This window comes from Drosophila novamexicana, unplaced genomic scaffold (assembly GCF_003285875.2).
Source record: "Drosophila novamexicana strain 15010-1031.04,08,12 unplaced genomic scaffold, DnovRS2.1 tig00000974-arrow-arrow-pilon, whole genome shotgun sequence".
In the NCBI taxonomy this organism is placed as follows: domain Eukaryota; kingdom Metazoa; phylum Arthropoda; class Insecta; order Diptera; family Drosophilidae; genus Drosophila; species Drosophila novamexicana.
The window spans coordinates 1382384-1404349 of NW_020824834.1; the positions used below are offsets into that span (position 1 = coordinate 1382384).

Consider the following 21966-nt stretch of genomic DNA (forward strand, 5'->3'; position numbering starts at 1 on the left):
GCTGCATACTAATTTCAGTAAACGCTTGCCAACACTGCTATTGCGCTCTTTAGAGCGCTCTCACTTGGTGAGCGAGTACTTTAGTTAACAGCAGCCGCTCACAGCGTCACTCTCATTCTGTTATCTTAACAGACTAAGAGCGGCCATAATTGGCGCTCATTTTTATTTCAATGTTCAGTATTTGTAATATAAGCCACTTTGGTCACACTAAGTACAATATCCGCATTTTGAATTTTTGTCAACGGACTGTTGCTTTTTCATGCCTGCATTTGCCAATTAAAAAGTGTAGTAAAATATATACAAATCATTGCATTTAACCCAAAATAGCGTTTATTTGGCAAATTTATATCAAATTTTGATTATACGTAGCCAGCGATAGTTTCCCACTTGCAAACTGTTAGTCTCTTCGCGTCTGTTAAGTTAACAGACTAAGAGAACGCATGTTCATTAACAGCACAATTTTCGCCGCACACCAGTATTAAAGCGTTACATTTTTAAAAATACTGGTCACAGATGCTAACATATAAATTAGGATTTAAAACCAAACAACATACATTTTGTAATCATATGAATATTAACTGCTGCACAATATTGTTTGCTCAATCAAACAAGTCTTTGCATGCGCCAAGTGCATTTGCATTGTGTTCAACCCTTGTCGATTTGGTATTTGCAGTCTGTATGATTGGTATATTTCGGCTTGGTCAATTCGGCCACACTGGCACAACTTAACAGCTGTTATTTTGCGTTGAATTTTTGAACCGAGCAGACGTACGTCGCGGACGCTTTGTATAAAAACGCGGTCTACGTACAGTGCAACCATTTTGCTTATATATATATATCTATCGATGTATATGTGTGTATGTGTATATGCCAAAGTGGTGTAGCAAAATAAAAATTGCAAAAACAACATCAACAACGCCAAGAAGAAGAAATATATTTTGCACAAGCTTGTGAAAACTTCTAGTGTTTGTGCGACAACAACAACATCGACGCCGTCGCGCTCAATTTTTTACGGCGCGCCGCCTGCTGTTTCGAAGTGCGTGTGTGTGAGTGCGAGTGCGGTTTACATGAGCGTGCGAGTGTGAGTGCGCTGTCTGTGTGTGTTGTGTCTGCCTAACAATTTGCCGCTAAACACAAAAGCCAGCTGAAGGCAGCGAGAAGAAGCAGACAGAAGACCAGCTGACGACGACGACGACGACGTCGACAATACACACACACACACACACACATAGCAAAAAGTCAACGATCGATTGCGCGTATATGTGCATGTGTGCATGCGTGTGTTTGCTTGTGTGTGTGTGAGCAGCGGACCAGGTGAAAAACAGAAAGCGAAGAAGAGAAAGAAGCAGAACAGCAACAAACCAAACGAATATATAAAAATAAATAGTGAAGCACGTGTGTCCTGCTCCAATAACAGTTACATTCGCAACGCGCGACAACAAACAACAGCAACAAACACACAGACATCAAATAAAAAATGTCTTCGGTACCGCTGGCCATTAAAACGGAGGAAGTCATTTTGGAAAACGCCGAATACAATAGCGCTGAGGAATTGGATGAAGAGTTACAGTAAGTTTAGATCAAGGGACAACAGCAAAGGCAGAAGAAGCACAAGAAGAAGAAGTAGCAGCAGAAGTAATAACAAAAAAGTAAACGCAAATAATAATTCTACACGCGCGTAACGCGTATCGCATTACCGTTATGAATTGTGTTGTTTACTTGATTCTCATGGAATAAACATGAAATAAACAAACTGCGCGCTTGCACTTTAGTTTTCCTCCTTTTTTATCACGCAAATTATTGATTATTTCTCAGAGCGCTCCTTCCTTCTCGCCTGTTCTCCCTCTCTCTCTGTCTCTCGCTTGCGCTCGCACGCGGCAGACGTATAATTTTGCCGCCTGTTTTGCCGCACAAAACAAACGCGGCATAAAAACACCACCACCAATGCACGCTAGCAGCGGCGCACACATACACACTCACACACTCTCACGCACACATGTATGGAAAACGTATGGCGCTCGGTTTGAACAGACATTCCATTCCATTTCCATAGCATTCCCGCTTATTCTGCCCGTTTCGTTTTGTGCCAGCGTCTCGCTGGAAAAAGGTGACGCTACTTTTTTTTCCCTTTTCCTTTTCTGTTTCTTCTTTTTTTTGTTTGCTCTGCCCTGCTGCTTGTTGTCTTGTTGTTTTTACGTTTTACACTCGCCATATTTGAAAAACGGCTGTTTTCTCGCATTGATTCCAGCACGCTACACTGCCGGCCAGAATAGTGTGCACACTTAATTATAAGTAAAATACATGTGTCAAATTATACTCGTGCACGCGGCTTGCGATCTGCTGTTGTGCTCTCTCGCTCGCTCTCTCAGCTGCTTGTGCGAAACAGCTGCGCTGCCAACGCTGGCTGCTGCTGCTGCCGCTGCTGCTTATCGTGACACGCTGTCTAATCAACGGCGCGTTTATATTAGTTGCGGCCAAATCAGCTGTACCGGTATATTTCTATAATCATCATATGGGCTGCGGCGGCGGCTACCTGAGCGAGCGACGCACTCACACACACACACACACGCAATAGCTACAAATGAGCAGCAAATGATGAAAGAAAGAGAATGTAAACATGCATGTGTGTGTGTGTGTATGTGTGAACTGGAGAGCATCGAAATGTACAGTTTTTTCTATTTGTTGTTATTAGCGAATTTTGCTTTGCTGCTTGCGGCGAAAGTTGTGCCGGCCCTTTTTTGTATTTTATCAAAATCATATGGTTTTGGTCGACAAATGTCTGTTATCAGCAGCCGCCTTTCTGCTTTTAACAGCGGCACAGCATATGTTCGCACTCACACACACGCACGCACACGCAGCGACTCTGACGTAAAAGAATCCAAACGCCTGCTCTCTCCCTCTCGCCCAATGGCAGCTGTGTGGCTCAAGGTTTGGCGTGTATGCGTGTGTGCGTGTGTGTGCGTCGGACTTATCAATAAGGCAGGCATTTGCCCATATGTTTGTATTGTATAACTGCATGCGGTTGGGTTCCAACTCACTTTATCAACACTGTAAATCGAGCAATGCTGCAAAACAGCTGACAGGTTTATTTTTCTTCTTATTTTTGCTTTATTTTCATTTAGCTTTATTGTAAACTAACGCACTTCGGTGAGTGGACATGTAATTTTGGGACAGCAGTAAATTCTTAGGATTTTATGCCAAAAACGCTAGCTGAAGGCATTTCGAAATGTCCATTGCAACAACAGCTGCCCGGCAAGTGCCTTGGCTAAAAGTCTCCAAAGCGTTGCACATGCTCTCGCATGGTTTGTCAGTGTATATGTATGCGTGTGGCGTCATTTCCGTTTTCCCCACACACTGGAAGTCGCCGCAACTGCGCGGCGTCAGCTGCCAGCGCCACGCTTGTAAATTCGCTCATAGGGGAGCACACATGTGTGTGTGTGTATGTATGTGTGTGTTGTGTTTCTGCATGCAGTCTTGCCTGGCGTACATAAGCTGTGAGTGAGTGAGTCTGCTGGCATTGCACTCAAAAGCTTGTTGCTCCTTCGACAATGTGTCGCAGAGGGAGAGAGTGAGTGAGAGTGGGCGCGTGTGTATGTGTATGGGTGTGTGTATGCATTTTATAAAGGGGAATTTTCGCAAAAGTACAGATGCCGCCACACAGCACAGCGCTTTTTACTACTACTACACGGCATTTCATTGAATAAACGTATACACAAAAAGCCGCTGCCGCTGTCGCTGCCAACGCCAACACGACTGCAAAGCGTCGCGAATTTGCGAAAAAAGAAAAAAAAAATTGCCAATAAGAAAACAATATATACAGACACATACACACATACAAGCGCAAAGATAAAAGCTGCTGCGCAAATTTTTGGGCGATGGCTGTTTCATGTGTCAGGCGTTTCGCCTTGCTGTTTCAATTGCCATTGCGTTTTTGCATGCGGCATTTTTATAATGGGCAACCTGCGCGTCGTCTGCCTGAGAGTGAGAGTGGGTGCATGAGCGAGCAAGACGGTGAGAGAGGGAGAGGGTGAGAGAGAGAGAGAGGGCGAGGGCGAGAGCGAAGGAAAGAGTGAAAGAAGCGGCATCAATTCGTTTGCTTGAATTGTTGATGAAAAACACATGATTGTTTTTTGTGTGTGCGCGTGTGTGTGTGTGTGTGTGTTTACCGCACATAGTTTGACTTGCAAATTTTATTAAAGATTAACGCTAGCGTCAGCTGTGGCTGTACGTACGTACGTCTGTATGTATGCGTGCGTGTGTGTGCGCTCTTCTATGCGGCGACAGTTTGTTTCACTGTTAATTCGCTCAACAGCTGTTGTTTTTGTCACATACGCAACATGCAAAGATATCATTTCGCTCGCCCCCTCTCCCTCTGGCACCTTGCACCTGGCACATATTCATCTCGGATTACCTCATGTGAGAGCGTCTGTTTATGCATGTGTGTGTGTGTGTGTGTGCTTATGTAACCGTTATATGTCGCCCGCTCTCTTATCGAATTGCAACGGCACTTTTGCAGTCTGCGTTCTCTGTTTATATTGTTTTTTTTTTATTGCAATTGTGGCGCCAAAAGGCCGACTAAGTGTGGGCGTGTGTGTGACTGTGGAGGGGGGGGGGGGGGGGGGGGGGTAAAGGTGGGCTGTTATTCTAAACTTTTTCATTTGTTTATGCTACTTTGTTGCCTTTGCTGCACATTACGCAAGTGGCAAAGTTTATTGCGTTTTACTGCGCATTTCGCCAATTGCTGCTGCTGCTGCTTCTTCTTCTTCCCTCAACTCTTTAGCATTTACTACAGATGTACATATGTATGCGTGTGTGTGTGTGAGTGTGCGTGTGTACGTGACTGGGCATAAAACAATGATTGCCTGTTAGTGCAACAGATGCTTGGCATTTCCTCTCTCTCTCTGTCCTCAATCATAAAAGTGTGACCATATAAAATGAGGCTTCGAAATTAGATGCCTTTGCGGATTTAAGCACTGAACGGGTGGATTTGATCAGTGATAAAATGTGAATATACCGGCGGATAAAGTTTACATTCCCCCACATTCATTGAACATTTCCCATTATTTATGCTAATTGTTCAGCTGAATGAGGTCAATTTACTTTAGACACACTCATTTGTTTATGCATCTGGTTAATATTTAATTCAAGTTTATCTTTATGAATTAAAAATGCATTTTGTGCGTTGCCTTTTCACCTGCAATCAGCAATTGGCAATTGCCAATTGGCATTATTTGCAGCCGACAAATTCCAGGCAAAAATGATGACGTAAGCGTTGACCCAATAAACGTACATAGTTACAAAAACACACACACACACATACAAGCGTACATAAACATATACATGCATACGATTTATGTGCACTGCTGCAGCAGCAACAACAACAACAAGTCGGCGGCACTCGTGACTTCGGCTTTGTCTGTTCCGTTTAGCTGTGCATGTACGTGTGTGTGTGTGTGTGTGTGTGTGTGTGTTGGTTGGTTGGCGAAAAGTGGCCAATGAACTACATTGAACTTTGGGACAGCAGCAGAGTCGGCCCCCGGGCAGCAGCAGCAGCAGCCGCAGCTGTTAAATATCATATGTTGTTGTTGTTGTTGTTGCAAATGCAGCTGGTGAAATGCAGAAAATGCGTAAATTGCAATTTGCTATTTCAAATGTCAACAAAAAAAGAGAAAAAAAAACAGTCAACAGATGTTTTTTATTGTAGCGCAAAGCGAATATATGAAAAAGAGCTGAAAAATTAGCTCATATTTCTATAGGGTATTCTTAATTAGGGCACTTTTTAAATGAATGCAATTTTTGGCGGTTAACAGCTGTTAAGTTGCACACATGGAAGCACTTAACAGCCCCAGCGAATTCGACGCTGTTAATTTAACATGATCGCTATTTTTAGCTGCTGTGCATGTTAATTAAGCGCAACAGCTGTTGCTTGCGTGTCTGCACGACAACAACAACAACAAACTGTAATAACATATGCACATGTATAAGTGCATATTAGCATGTGTGTACTTGTCAACGCGTGCTAAATAACAAATATGCAGCTTCATTCAAAATAGTTTGCATGCAACAAAAGTGCAGAAGCTGTCGCTTTTGTGGCTTTTGCTGTTAGCAAACACAAATTCCAGAGCAGCAACAACAACTGCAATAACAATAACAACAATTGCCGCAACAATAACAGCAGCAGCAGCAGCAGCCGCCGCCACAGCAAGTGCAGCAACATCCGCTTGGCCAAGTTTGGCAACTTCTCACTGAAGAATGCACAGAAAAGTGCGGCATATGCGACTATCAGATGCTCTACGTGTAAAATAAAAAGAAAAAAAGTTGCTAAGGGAAATTTTTCTTAAATAAATGCAGCTATGTTTACCTAATATATATATTTTTGAATTTAAATATATATCTAAACATAAATAAAAATATATGTATTCTGATAATAGAAAAATCGTATCAACTTCATGCACAGGCACATCATACCCACTAAGTTCTTTACACACTCCAACAGGGTATTAAATCCACAACACAAAATATGCTGCTGCTGCGAACGACCTTTGTTATGGATGGTAATGGTATGTTGCTAAAAATAAACCAATGCAACCCAGACGACGACGTCTAAGATTTTCTATCGTTTCTTGTCTTTAACGTTCTGCTGTGGCTGCTGCGGCTGCGGCTGACGTTTCTTCTTCTTACTGTTGTTCTCTTGCTGCTGGAATGCAGTGCTGCAACTTTACACTAACACAAAGGCGCAGGCATTGTGCTCTTTCTCTCACACATGCACACACACACACGCACACACACACATAGGCGCGTTTTCATATGTTTTGTGGCCTGTGCATACCTTTGTGAAAATGCTTTTCATTAGACGCATAATTGAAAATTTAAGAGCACATGTGTGCGTGTGTTGTTTTTTTTTCTCTTGTTGTAAAACCTGTTTGAAATTCTTATGCTATTGCTGTGCGGCGACAGCATATAAATTCGACTTAAAACCAGAAGACACAATAGCAACGGCAAAAAGCCATATTTGACAGCTGTGAGCGCACTCTCTCTCTCTCCTACTCTCCCACGCTCACGCGCTGCCGCTCTCGCTGACATGTTGCTTTTTATGCTGCTGCTGCTGCTTCGTTCGTTCTTGTTGTATTTGTGATTATATGTACATATTTTTTTTGTCGTTGTATTGATGCTTTGGGCAGCGCTGCCCATTGGCTTTGTGTGCGTGTGTGTGTGTGTGTGCGGCTAAACTAAAACTGAATTGAATGGAATTGTAAATTTATGAATGAATGAATGAGTTTTTCAGAGTGTGTGTGTAAAAGTTAATTGGTTTTGGTGCCATAAATATTCAACGCATCTCACAATTATAATTATGATGTTTTATAATAGTTTTTACACACACTCTTTCTCTTTCTCTTTCCCCCTCACAGATTACAACTGGAAGATTCAGGCGGCGAGAATACCTATCACATTGAGTACACCACCGAGCCGGCGCATCAGGTTACAACCAGCTCGCAGCGTCGCCAATCGAATATGAGCGCATCGAATACAACAAAAGATGGCGGGGGAGGCGGCGGCGGCGGCGATGGGGGTAGCTCGCCAAGCGGCAAGCCCATATTGGATACCGAGAAGCGTATGAGACGGGAAATAGCCAACAGCAACGAGCGACGACGCATGCAGAGCATCAATGCCGGTTTTCAGAATTTACGTTCGCTCTTGCCACGACACGAGGGCGAAAAGTTGAGCAAGGTAAGTTCACAAATCACAACAAGACGTAGCCAAAAAAGAAAAAAAAAAACAACAGTTTGAGCTGCACTGTTAACAGTGCACTAATTGGATTACATATGTGTGCATGCATGCATGCACGCATGCGTTGGTGTGGGTGTGTACGATGCACATGCATTGTTTTGTTATCCATTTACGCTTCAACGCCTCGTTCAATTTCATGTACAGAAGCAACAACAACAGCAATAACAAGCAGCTTTTGCGTATGTTGACAAATTGCTGCCTGCTACATACAAATAATGGCTGCCTTTCATGCTAAAAACTTTCTCAAAAATCTGCGTGCGTGTGTGTATGTGTGCGTGTGTTGTGCCTTTTGTGTGCACGCCAGCGGCGACGTCAGCAGCGCAGCGCAGCGCAGCGCAGCGCAGCGCCACTTGACACATGAAGGTCCCTTTTCAAGTCTCGTTGATATGGCAACCCTTTTGTCGTTGTCGTTGTTGTTATTGTTGTTCTTGTTGCGGCCGCTACCGTTTTAGGCTATCATTTTTTTTTTTTTTTGTGTACCCACGCGTGTTGTGTATGTATTTGTGTGTGTGTGTGTTTTTTTTTCACCTTGAGACAAACATCGATTTGTTGTGGCGGCTGTGGCGACATCTCGAGTGAGTTGTGTGTGCATGTGTTTGTGTGTTGGTGTGTGTGTGTGTGGGGGGGGGGGGGGGGGGGGGGGGGCAGCAGACGGCTGTAAATCAACAACGTGTCATATTAAACGGCGAAAGATTTATTTGATGCGCATACTTTCTTTAACTTTGAATTTATGACTCTGCTGCTAGACAACATTCTCTTTCAACGATTTGCTCGAGTGCTCCAAATTGGCGTATTTTGCAACACTGCTAGCCAGATTTTCAGTACTGTTTTGGTGCTTTTATTTATTGCAAATTGAAAAATGTCAAACAAAACTCGCCAACATAAATCAAAGTCTAAACAAAAAGCGCAGCAAAAAACAGAAAAAGTCCTAAAAAGCGCGCAGCATAAACAACAACATGACAGCTCGTGTGTCAATAGAAGGAGCTAAAGAGTTAACTTGCGCGGGGAGGGGTGAAACAATGTAAACAGGAAGAAAATCGCGTAAATATCACGTTACTTGACGACGCGCGCGCAAAAAAAGGGCTAAAGCAGCGACGCCAGCAGCGGCGTTGACAGCGCAGCGCAGCGCTGTGCCTTGATGAATGACATAATGGGCGTATAACAGTCATGACGTGTGCCAGAAAGAGAAGCAGAAATGAGAGGAGGGGGGGGGTGTGTGTGGTGGGTGGCTTAGCGTGTGCTCAGCTGCAAGTAGTTTATAGATTTTTTTTTTACGCTCTGTCATAGCTGCTGCTGCTTCTTCTTCTATGCAACGCCAGCGTTTATAACACATAGTAAACATTGTAGTAGGTAGTAGTTTTTTGTGTGCAAGCGAGATGGCAATAGCCTTAGCATTACTGCGCTTCAGCTTGACCAACTTGGAGTAAGCTGATGGTTGTGGTGGAAGGGGGGGGGGGGGGGGGGGGGGGATTGGGCTGGTCAGGCTGAGACTAGGCCTAAAACGAAAACAAACTGACGACGACAACGAATGGAATCGGAATCAGGTCGCACGACGAATGCAGCTCACACACACACACACACACACACACACACACATGCACATACACACACACACACACGCATGCAGAGCTTTTAGTTGACACAAAAGTGTGAAAAAAAATTGCAATACTGCAGAAAGTAGCGACGCTGACGGCGACGACAGCCGCTGCGCCATTGACAGTTATGCACACACACACACACACACAGACAGACAGACACTTGTACATATAACAGCTCTATGTAAATAACAGTTATGTAGACATATGTGCAGACGCGAGTGGGCGACTGTGCCAAGTAGTCTGTGATTTGCTCGCTCGTTGAGGCGGGTCATTGAACTTGCTCGCTAGGTGGCGCCAAAGTGCAAAGTGCAGCGCAATTGCGTACAGTTTGCCCGCTGCTGCCTGCTGCGCGTGTTTTGCAGCTGAACTAACCTACATTAAAGTGTTGCACGATTTGGAGCTGTACTTGGAATTCGCCCCCAACCCCACCCACCACCCACCAGCCTCTCATCCAACGTTTGTAAAACCGACGCACAACTGGAATTCTTCTATTTTTTTTTCTTGTCTTCTTTTTTCGCTGCGTGCGCGCCTCTCTTTATACTACAGTTTACGTTGTAGCTCCAAAAATATCGATCCAGCCTCGCGTAGCAGCTTTCCAGTGCGCGCCAAAAGCGCCAACAACCCCCGAGTTGGCAGCATTCCCCAACTCGAAACAGCGGCGAAGTCAGGGCATGGGCAGCACTGGATGATAATGACAGGCCCGGTACAGTGAAGATTGCTTAGCGTGCACACGAAAAGGACATATAAAGCGAGCAAGCAGCTCATGTTTTTACTGTTATTATTTTTGAATAATTGTGTTGTTTTTTAACACTGACAAAAATTTAAAAAGTGCACTGCAGAGTTGCCCCTTGAGTTAGGGCTCACTGTAGTCGGCGCCCAGACCCAAAACATTGCGTGAGGCTAGGGCCAGGCCCAATTATCCTGGCGCTTTGCCACCACCACCCCCCCCTCCCCCACCGCTGGCACAGCTGAGAGCAACGCTCTCACATGGTTGTAGCTCTGTGTGTGCGGGATGGGGTGGGGTGGGGGGTTGGTTGGATTTGGCCTGTTTCATTGCCATTTTGTTGGCGAAATGAAACATCGGCGCCTGCCTGGCGCCTGGTAGGCAGCTGTTTTGCGCGATGACGATTATTTGTGACTGGAAAGTGACAGGCGGCAGGCATGGTTAAGGGATGATACCACCCCGCCCCCTTCCCCATACCGCCCTCAAACTCTTAGCAGGGAATTGGGCGTTCAGCTTTTTGTTGCCGCAGCTGCGCACTGGACGTCGTCGCGTCTGTTTGTGGCCAAAAAGGCGTGGCAGGTGGGCGACACTTGTCAGCAGTGGGCGGTGGGCGGGGTGTGGGGGTTGGGGGGTGTTAACAGTGCACTAGGCCATTGGCATCGGGCAACCTTTGCTTTGGCGCGGCATTGCAGCCCAGCAGCTGTCCGGGATGCGCCAACACCCAAGCGTTATACATACATACATACATATATATATATGTGTATGTGTGTACATAAGCGCCGTTATGTCAGCTATGTACTGTTATATGCTTTACGTGCGTGGTATATGGCGCATTATAACTGTAACTGTAGCTAGCTGCATTTCGTAGTAAAAACGTTTGCCATCTCACTCTCTCGACTGTCTCACTGTCCCCCTCCCCCTTTCCCGTGTCATATTCTGTGCGTGCTACAAATGTGCGGCATTATCTTTGGCCACAAAATGCAATTAATGCAGCTGCGTTGCTTATTTGAAATTATTTTATGCCCCAACCTCGGGGTTAATTAAAAACAACCGAGTGCCCAATACATACATACATACATACATATATATGTATATACCCTTGCTACAGATGTGCCATATATATGCCTAACCTCTTTAAATATGTTCAGACAATATCTTAATTTAAGGCCAATTATTTCTATGGGTGCGATTTAGTATCCGGATGATGTTGATGAGATTCGTTGATGTTCGCATATTTTGCAACACTGAACAGAATGTTTATTTGCAGTTCAATAATTGACAGATTGTTTCTTGTATTTAGGTGTGATCTGATTAATAATGTTTTGAGCGAAAATGTTCGCCCACAAGGGGTGTTTACTGTAACAACTTGAGCTGTCCATCTGATGTCTATGACAATATCATATCATACATATATGTAAATGTCTGCGCGCTGCACTTAAATGCTTTTGTGGATGGTGTTGGAAAACGATTATGCACAGGGTTGGCAAACAACAAATAAAAAAAAAACCGATTACTTATCGAGAGCAGCGAATGCGCGGCACTTTCGCAAGAAAGAATGTAATAGCGGAAAGCAGAGAGTGCGCTGTGCGCAGAGAAAGCTGCAAGGCAACAAAAACAACTAACAGCAGCAACAACAGCAACAATAACGGCAGCCTAGCAAAGCATAAGTGCAATGGATCAATTACTTTGTGGGTTTTCTTCACACACACACACACAGACAAACTTACTCACAGACAGACAGCAGGCAGACAAGTGCAACTGTGTGTGTGTATGTGTGTGTGTGCTTGCAAAAATGTCGGTCGGTCGTTGGCAGCGCAGTCTGTCGTCTGTTGCGGCGCTTAAAGATCGTCGCCGTTGTCAATTGCAGGCTTTCGAGCTGAGCTTTTGGCTAGTTGTTGTTGTTGTTGTTGTTGTTGTTGTTGCTGTGTTGATTACATGGAATGTCGTCTCGCCGGATTTAATGACTGTATGTTGCGTTGTAACGGTGCTTGTTTGCTTTTTTTTTTATCAATGGCAGCGACTGCAACTGCAAAGTGCAGCGAAAAAGTCATTAACAGCAGCAAATGGGAAAGGCGGTCTATGCGTGGCTCATCTGTATGTTAGTTCCGTTCCGTTTTCGCCTGCAGAGAATCAAGCAACAACTGTAAACTGCGGCGAAATCAATGAATCAGCAACAGCTGATTTCGCTCGAATAACAAAAACACGCGCCAGTGCTGAGAAGAGAATTACTAGCAAAAAAAATTATAATATACATAGTTAATTTCATTATTTAATTATTAAATTTCATTTTATTTTAAACTAAACGTAAATTTAGTAAAACTATTTAAAATATAAAAAAAGAGCCAGCTGCTTTAAAACTTTTTCCGCTAATATAAAAAGCCAAAATTGACGTGAAAAAAGCGAAACTAGCAGCACTGACACACACACACAAGCACACACAACCACAACAATGCGAAATGCAAAGAAACAACAAGAGAAATATTTTACAAATATTGTTATTTTGGTTGATTTAATACCAAAACTCAACCGGCATTTTTGCTGCGCAATTTACACACACACACAGACGAACGTAGCGGCAGCGACGTTGACAGCGCTGCCAGCAGCAGCTCAGCTGGTCAGGCAATAACAACAAGGTTGACCGGCAAAAAGCTGAGCTTTCCCAATTGCGTCGTTGCGACACAACAAAACAAAGCCAAGCCACAACAGCAGCGAGCACAGTTAGCGAGCCATTGTGTGCGAGCAGCGCGCGGTTTGAGTGCAACTGCGGAGAGTGAGTGCAACTGCAGAGAGGCTGTCGTCTGGCGTCATATGTCGCCGCCCGCTTATTTATATTTCATTTTCTCGATAATTTTCATAACTCTTTGTTGTTGTTTTTTTTATATATTATTTGGGTTAATTGAAACAGCTGTCTTGTGTGTGAAGTCACACACACACACACACACACACGATAAAAAAAAGTCTATTTATATGTAGGCATGAAATTCGATCAGCTGATCTACAGTGTGTGTGTGTGTGTGTGTGTGAATGTGTGTGTGTGTATTTGAGGGTCAGCGACGCGCTGCTCTTTGCCGCTCTTGTTGTTATTGTTGCAACTTTGCCGGCATTCAAAAAAGCAGCTCTAGCTGTTTTTGTTGTTGTTGTTTGTTTCGTGCTTTCGTCGCATTGCTTTGCCTGCTGCTGCTGCTGCTGCTTCTTCTTCTTCGCTCTATTCAAATTCAAATCGTTTGCGAACGAACACACACTTTCAACCTTTCTCGCGTGAGCAAAGTGTGCTACGTATAACAGTTTTTTGTTCTTTCTTCTGCTTTTTGTTGTATGCTAATTTAACGTTTTCGTTGACCATGAGCTTTTGTTTGTGTGTTCTTGTTGTTGTCCGTCCGTTGGTCGGCTCAACGTTTTATTGACCCTTTGTAATGGAATTTTAATGAGGAGCTGAAAGCGCGAGTGTCGACAACAACAACAACAACAACAACAACAGCAGCAGCAACATTTGTGCTGGTCTGGCAACGCATTTCTCTTTGCTCGCCTGCCGCTATGCAACATTACGAAGAGCTAGAATTGCATTTGCCGTTATGCCTGGAATGTTAAGCGACGGATTTTTAACAGTTGCCTTGAGAATTATGTATAAGAAAAAAGAATTTGAGTATTTTTTTCGGCACAGCATAGCACGTGTTCGCAATGAATTGGGTTAGCGTAAACAAACAGTAATTAAATAAACTATATACATATATAGAAACATATACATACACACATACATACATATGTACATGCATATACACAGCATGTCTATGTATGAGTCAACCGTCAACCGGGCAAAAGCAGCTGCTCTGCTCAGCGGCGCCGGCGACTCGTTAAAAATTAGCTAAAAACGCAAAATACATTTGGCAGCAATAAAAAAAGAAGCATGAAATGTTTATATTTAAATATATACTGTGTAAGCGCGCAGCCAGGCCCGACAGCTGTTTTGCACTGGCAACAAGGCTGGGCCGCACACTCATGCACACACACACACACACACACACACAGTTGAGACCCCAACTGACCTCGCCTGGTGCCGCGCCGCGTAATCTCTCTGCCACGATTTACTTTCGATGACGGCATTTCTGTTAAATTTCAAACTGTGCCGCAAGCTAACTGTAAATGTAAAAACAAATTGTATATTTAAAAATAGTGTTGAATTAATGCAGCCACCATGCTCAGCACACTCTCTCTCCTCGCTCTCCTTCTCTTGCGCTCGCTCCCGCTCTTTGCTGATGTTGTCACCCATTATCGTTTGCGTATGTAAGTGTGAGTGTGAGTGTGAGTGAGTGTGAGTGTGAGTGTGTAGAAAACACATGTTTGGCGCCCATTGTTGTGGGCGCGTACCAGCTGAGTGGGAAAGAGCGAGTGCGAGCGAACCAAGACCTCTGCGCTGGCATGTGGGTGTCCGTCTCTATGTGTGTCTGTGTGTGTGTGTGTGTGTGTGTAAGCATCAATGCCGGCAGCGCTGTGCTAGCCGCAGCTGTTTTTTCGGTTTGCTCATAACTTTGTTGCACACATACATACATATGCATATATATACATCTCTGTGTGTGTGTGTGTGTTTTGCCAAAAAGTTTTGCAAAAATGAGCCGAAGCTGCAACGTGTGCGGCCTTCTCAAATTCCGTTATGTTTGTAAATACAAACATGCTCACATGTGCATGTGTAACTGTATGTGTGTGTGTTGCTAATTTTAGCAAAAATTCGGCATGCAAAAGCTAAGCGCTATGAAAAATGCTAATGAACCGCAACCGCGCCGCAAAACACGCGCTTTTGTTTGCCAAAATGAAAAGAAGACCAAAGAAAAGAAGAAGAAGCAACAGCAGCAGCTGAAGAGACCCACAAAACGGCATCAAGAGCAACATTAACTACAATTTTAATGTCAGCTGACTTGTTTTCTTTGCCTTGTTACCCTCCCTCCCCCCCCCCCCCCCCCCCCCCCTCTATCCTTGAAGCAGAGCAATTTTAGCTCGCATCGCACACACACACACACACGCCTTTCTCACTCATACTCTTGCACTCGCACTCACACCTGTCGTTCGGCCGGCAGAGCGAATAGAGATAAGCAGCAGAGAACAAACACAGCGCTAATTGTTTGCCGCCAACAAAACGTGCGACGCAATAGAAGCGAAAAAGGCAAACGCAATAGCAAAAGCAAATGCAATTGTTGATAAGAGAAGCTAAAATGGGTTTTTTTTTTGTTCAAATACATATTTTTGGCAAATAAGCAACATATCGATAAATCACACACATGTGTGTGTGTGTGTATATATTTGGACTTTGCAATAATTCAAAGATGTTTTTACTACAAGTTTCTATGTTGTAGGGCATGCGTGCACGCACGTAGGCCACACAGCTGCCTAAGTGGGGAGGGGGAGTGAGGGGGATGGCGCATAGCTTTTTTATTTCCATGCATTTGCAGTGGTTGCTTTTGGGTGGCCCGGGCGCGCCCACTTACTACTCACACACACACATGCATATACATGCATGTATATGTGTGCATGTATACAAGCAGACAAATAGCGTAGTTTTGTGCTGCTTACACAGAGAACTGACAACTCAGCTGATGACGAATCAGCAGTTGGCGCGCTCATTGCAAGTATTTGGCTATTTTTATGCATTTTATTCAATCAACAAACAACCAAAATAACAGAAAAATTGTAGTGTAGGGCCGCAAGAAACAGAAACAGGGGCCGCCTCGTCGTCAGACGCGCCATTTATAGAAACGAAGCAGACAGCAAACAGCGCAGCAGCATCGAGTCAGCTGCTGCTGCTGCCGCTGTACATACACACGTTTCGTATTGCGCGAAAGAGAACGAGTCACTTGGGCACTTCCCATACGTATTGGAAGCAACTGGAAGCATTAAGAGAACGGCACACGTGTTTATGTTCACGCCTAATTCGGTGAGCGCCAGAGCGAGAGAGCAAGTGCAAGTGGCGTCGGCAAAAGCTTGAGCCGTCCACATGTTTTTTTTGTTTCGCTACAGCCGCTGCCTCGGCTGCGGCCGCGCTGCTGCAGTACCATTTCCGTTTCAAGCGAAACGAAATGAGATGGCAACGAAACTTAACGAAGCCACGCTCTCTTACTCTACCGCTCTCACAAACGGTTCGTGTGCATGCGAGTGTGTGTGTGAGTGTGTGTAAGAGAGCCCAGCATGCTAGCAACATTTATGACGATGGCTACGAAACGCCGGCGAATATTGAAAAACTTTTCGTATTGGAACTGTTGCTGCTGCTGCTTGCCTGCCTGCCTGCCTGCGCTTGCTTTGGTGGTGTGTTTTCGTAGCGGCCGTCACCACCCGTGTGTGTTGGAAAAAAGTACAGTCGCCGCAAAAACGCCGCTGCCGCTGCCTGCGCGCAGCCGTTTCTGCTGCTCTGCTGCTTAGCTGCTTGTTGGCTGTCTGTCTGGTTGGTTGCTTGGTTTGTTGGTTGGTTGGTTGCTTGCTTGCTCGAACGCGTTGGCTGGGATTCTTGTTGGAACACAGCGACGAGTGTCTCGCGCGCGTTTGAGCGGCTTTTTGTTTACACTCACACCCATAGCCTACTCTATATATGTGTGTGAATGTGTGTGTGTGTGGCCATTGTACAGCTGTGGTTTTAACTTTTTTTGTTTGCGCCTGAGGCAATTTTTTATAGCTTTTTGCCGGCATTTTCCGACTGCGTTGCAGATATGACGACGACATTTTCTTATTAGCCAAGGCCTCAGTTGCCGGTCTCCCTGCAGCTGCCATATGATGTGTGGCATTCCTTGCCAAACTTGTTCCAATAAGAAAACGATAAGAAGTTTCGTTTAATTCTAAGAGCTTTCCGATAGGGATATTTAGCAATTGGAAAAGTGCAGTCCAATAAGAACATACTGGACAGCTGAATTAGATTAGGGCAATGTATCTTTCAGTTGGATTCTCCTACCAAAACACATTCTAGCATATTCTTAAAGCTTTCTGATTGGGTTTAAGACTTACACTATCTTCCAATAAGTGTTTAAGCTTTGATTTCTGACTAAAACGCTTTCTGATTGGTTTCTAACATACCGATTCAATTGGGAATGCATATTTTGAACATACAAATTAGAAAAACATATTTTAATTAATTTGATTTAAATCAAAAAGCATTTGCAAGAAAAATTATTCGTAGATTCTTCTTCTAATGCAAACTCGTCTTAACTTTCGCCTAGTTAATTATGAGGCAAAGCACGGCTCTTGCTAATTCTAGCTGTGCTGCAGCTTTCCAATGCTAAGCAGCATTCTTCCAATATGTTTCCAATGCAATCCAACAACAACAATGCGCACGCTAAAGTCAATGAACGGCCTTTGGAAGCCGCAATAGCAACAAAACTGAATAGAATAAATTAACATAGAAAAAAAAGTGCATGTTTAATGCGCTTTGTTTATTTGATTTTGTTTTAATAAAATATGCGCGCGACATTGCAATGTGCTGATTTTTATCACAGCCAAAGCTAAGAAAACTGTACTCAATCTCTGCCTCTCGCTCGCACGCACGCTCGCACGCTCAGCCAGCCGCTCTCTATTTACTATGTGCGCAACATATCAAAACAACGTAACAGCCCAGACAGCTGTGCATTGAGCGCGAGAGAGCGAGAGAGAAGGAGAGAGCAGCAGCAGCAGCTGTGTGTAGCCGGTGTCGTGCGCTAGTTGATGATGTCGCTGTCGCTGTTGTTGTTGTTGTTGTAGTTGTGACCTCCGACAACAAGCGGCGGCGACGTCCAGTAAAATCGTGAAACGAGTTTTATGGCTGCAGCAGCCGCAGCAGCGATTTATTATTTTTTAATCAAAGCCAAAGCCAAAGCAAATGCAAAAGCAAAAGAATTTCCACAAAGCTTCTCGCATTCCATTGCCATGATGCAGCGTCGTCTGCAGCAAGATCTGCTCTGCGGCTGCTTGCTGCATTCCTTGTGGGTGTTGCCAGATGGTTTGTTGTTTTGTTTTGTTGCCATTTTGTTTTTCATGCAATTCGCCTACGCAGTTGGCTGCTTTCTATGCCAGTTTTCACCGTTATGCGTGTGGCCCACGCACATTTGCAGTGTTGTGAAACAAGCGCAAAAATGCGCATCAACAGCTTTTGCATGCGCTCTTTGACGCACACAAATGCAGCTATGCTGAGTAATAAATACATGCGTGTGTGTGTGTGTGTGTGCGTGTGTGTTTGCTTGTGCTGAGAACGCGCGCATTTTGAAGGACACAAGTTCCTTCACCTTTTGGGCAAGTCACAACAGAACACAACACAGCACTAACATAACGAAGAAAACAACAACTACATACCTCAACGGGCTTACTACACTATTTACTATAAACGCGCTTCCACTACCAATGCAAATTCCAGCACGGTAGCAACAACAACAACACTCGGCACTTATTTTTATATGTACATAGATATTTGTGTGTTTGTGCATGTATGTATGCGTGCATTCATTTGCGGTAATTATCAAAGCTCACGCTCTCTCTCCCGCCCTCTCTCTCTCTCTCTTTCAATTATGCTGTGCTACTTCGCTCTGCGGCGTCTTGTGAATGAGTTTCATTGTAAACAGCGCAGACTACGTTGCCGTTGTTGTTGTTGTTGGTGTGTGTGTAGAATGTGCATGCAGATTTATGCCTGTATGTGTGTGGGTGTTCGAAACCAAGTTTACACGATGCACAAAATTGAGATATTCACGAATTTTGCAAATGTTTCTATTATTTACATATTAGTTGCTGCAAAAATGATTGTAATTTTGGCAAAAACGTTTATCTTTAAACAATTTATTTAAAATATTTATATATATATTTGTATATAGCATAAAATCTACCAGTTGTCTGTCTATCCAGTTTCGGAAAATGTTAGCTTAAATAACCTGAATTCTCTAATGACTTTTTCACATTATGGGAATAGCTTAAAATCGATTGATTGCGGCATTTGAAAGACAATCAATCAACAGACTTAAACCAAATTTTTCATCTACTATAGATGTTTTTATATTTTCTTAGTCGTTAAATGTAATATAAAGATAACTGCAGTGATTGTCAGTCATTTCATCGATCGGTCAGTCAATATGAACCATTATCAGTCAATCTGTCAGTCCATTAATCAATCAGTCAGTCAAAATAAACAATTATCAGTCAATCTAGCAATCAATCATTAAGTCAATACAAACAATTATCAGTCCATGTGTCATTCAATTAATCAATCAGTCAGTCAACAAGAACCATTATCAGTCAATCAGTTTGTCATTCTTTTAATCAATCAGTCAGTCACTTAATTCAATAAGTCAGTCATCAGATTATCAGTAATTTCATCAATCAATCAGTCTGTCAGTATGAAACATTATCAGTCAGTTTGTCAGCCCATCAATCAATCAATCAGTCAGTCTTATGATTGAGCCTAAGTAAGAGATCACTCAATATTAACAAAAATGTTAATTAAATGTTATGTTATGTCAAATGTTATCGTAACAGCAAAATGTTAATGTGCTTCTGTTAATTCTTTGCAGGCTGCCATATTGCAACAGACCTTCCAATATATTGTGGAGCTGGAGAACCAGAAGACACAGCTGCTGACGCAGAACAGCGAACTGAAGCGACAGGTGGGCGAGCACGAGGCCAACGGAGGAGGCGCCTCTGGAGGCGCCTCTGGAGACAATTACAGCAACAGCAATGCGAACGAGACGAGCGGAGGAGGAGGAGGCGGGGCGAGTGCGGTGGCCATCAAGAAGCGCAAACTGACGGACAACGTGATCAACATGCAGACGATCAGCGACAGCTCCGACGAGGGACTCGGCTCCATGTCCCCGGAGCCCATGACGCTGCTCTCCGCGGGCGCCGGAGGCGGCGCAGCAGCGGCGGCAGCAGCAGCAGCAGCCGGAGCAAAGCTGAACAATGCGAGCATAATTGCGGCCAAGGAGCTGCTCGAGATGAAGAAGCAGCTGGAGAAGGAGCGCAGCCTGCGGCGCCTGCTCGAGGACGAGCTGCAGATGATCAAGCGGCAGCTGTACAGCGTGGCGACGGCGCCGCCGGGCACCGCGGTCGCCGCGGCGGCGGCCAACAGCAGCGGCAGCGGAAGCGGTAGCAGCAGCGCCTACATTCCACGCGAGGTGATCGAGCACACGGACAACTTTGTGCGCGCCGAGGAGCTGGAGGAGCTCGGCGGCACCGTCTCCTATGTGGAAATCGATGAGATGACCGGCCAGCAGCAGGTCGTGGTCTGCTCCAGCATCGAGGAGCTGGAGTCGGATGCGGCAGCGGAAATAATTAGCGAGGATCAGGTGCACGAGGAGGTGATACTCTCGTCGAACAGCTCGACGGAGTCCGAGAACGAGGTGAACGTGAATGCCATTGCCAAAGCCTATGCCGAGGGCATGAGCACGCCCATACTCCAGGCGGCGATCAAGGCCACGCCCAAGGTCGAGGTGGAGCGCATCAACGAGAAGATTGTCAAGGTCAAGACCGAGAAACTGGACCAGCCGACGACAACAACAACGGTAATGGGCGCCACGGCCGTCTTTACACGCTCCCGCCAGAATCTGGAGACCATTGTCGAGGCCATCCGGCATCTGGAGGGCGATCATCTGTTCGCCGACGGCGATCAGCAGCACAAGCTGCAGCAGCATTATCAACAGCAGCCGGCGCAGTCGCAGCATCATCCGCAGTCGCAGCATCAGCAGCAGTCGCATCATGCGCAGCAGCATACGCAGCAGCAGCATCATACGCAGCAGGAACTGCATCCGCAGCAGTCGCATCATCAGATCATCAGCACAACTGTTGCCGCCGGATATCGTCTGGCGCAGGATGCGCCGCTGGCGTTGACCACGGGCAAACAGCATGCGGCGCTGGCCGAGCTGCGTCCGTTCCTGCAGTTGAAGGGCAACAAGCAGGTGATCATTACGGCCAAGTCGGCCAAGGATGTGGGCGGCACTGTTAGCAGCGTCACGCCTACAGCGATATTCAAGGTGCAGACCAGCAGCAGCGCGACGGCGGCGGGCGTGGGCGGTGCCGGCGGCGCGAGTCATCATCAGCCGGTGACCATCACAACATCGCTCAAGCAGTGTCGTCCCGGGGTCATTGTGGCCAAGCAGCTGCCGTCGTCCTGATTGCCCAACAACAGCAGCAGCAGCAGCAGCAGCAGGAGTAACAGCAACATTAACAGCAGCAGGAATAACAGCAACATTAACAGCAGCAGCAGCAGCAGCAGCGCCCCACGAGCTAGTATTAAAGGCGCGCGCAATAACATAACTGTAACAGCAGCAGCAGCAGCAGCATTAACAGCAGCAGCAACTCCTAAGCGGCGCAGCTATGTTAAGCAACAGCAGCAGCTGCGCTTTAACAGCGCTGTTAGGCCTCACTAGAGCAAAGCTTGCGCGCTGCTCTGTTAAGCTGCTGCTAAAAACAAACAAAACAAAACAAAACAAAAAAAAAACAAACACAAATTAACGGCAATTGTATAAAATTAGTAGAAAATGCAAGAATTTTGTGCAGTCGAGAACTCGTTATTTTTTGTTTAATTAATTGATTATTTTGTGTTTTTAACAAAACAATTTTTCCATTTTGCAAAAAGAAAACCACAAACTCACTTTAAATAGCCACTGTAATTAACAAAAAAAAAGCAAAACAACAACAATTTGTTCATTTATTGTTTAAGTCAATGTGTGAGAAACAAAAACAAAAACAAAACGAAAGAAAACTACAACAGGCAGTAACAACAAAACAGAGTACAAAAAAACAAAATAGACATAAAATTTTATGATTTTCTGTTTATTACAACACACACACACACACACACGCACGCATACATACAAACACCTAAAAAGAAAAATACAGCAAATTAAGCAAAATTCAAAATGTATTCAA

At 44.8% G+C, this 21966-nt stretch overlaps 1 protein-coding gene across 1 annotated transcript; it reads left to right on the forward strand.

Annotated features, from left to right (window-relative positions):
- The first annotated feature begins 1193 nt into the window (after window positions 1-1193).
- LOC115765476 (longitudinals lacking protein, isoforms F/I/K/T) lies at window positions 1194-21554 on the forward strand. Its single transcript, XM_030709056.1, has 4 exons — window positions 1194-1569; window positions 7410-7728; window positions 19614-20778; window positions 20893-21554. Exons 1-4 carry the CDS (start codon window positions 1478-1480, stop codon window positions 21207-21209), a joined length of 1893 nt encoding a protein of 630 aa, XP_030564916.1. The 5' UTR covers window positions 1194-1477; the 3' UTR covers window positions 21210-21554.
- The last annotated feature ends 412 nt before the right edge of the window (window positions 21555-21966 follow it).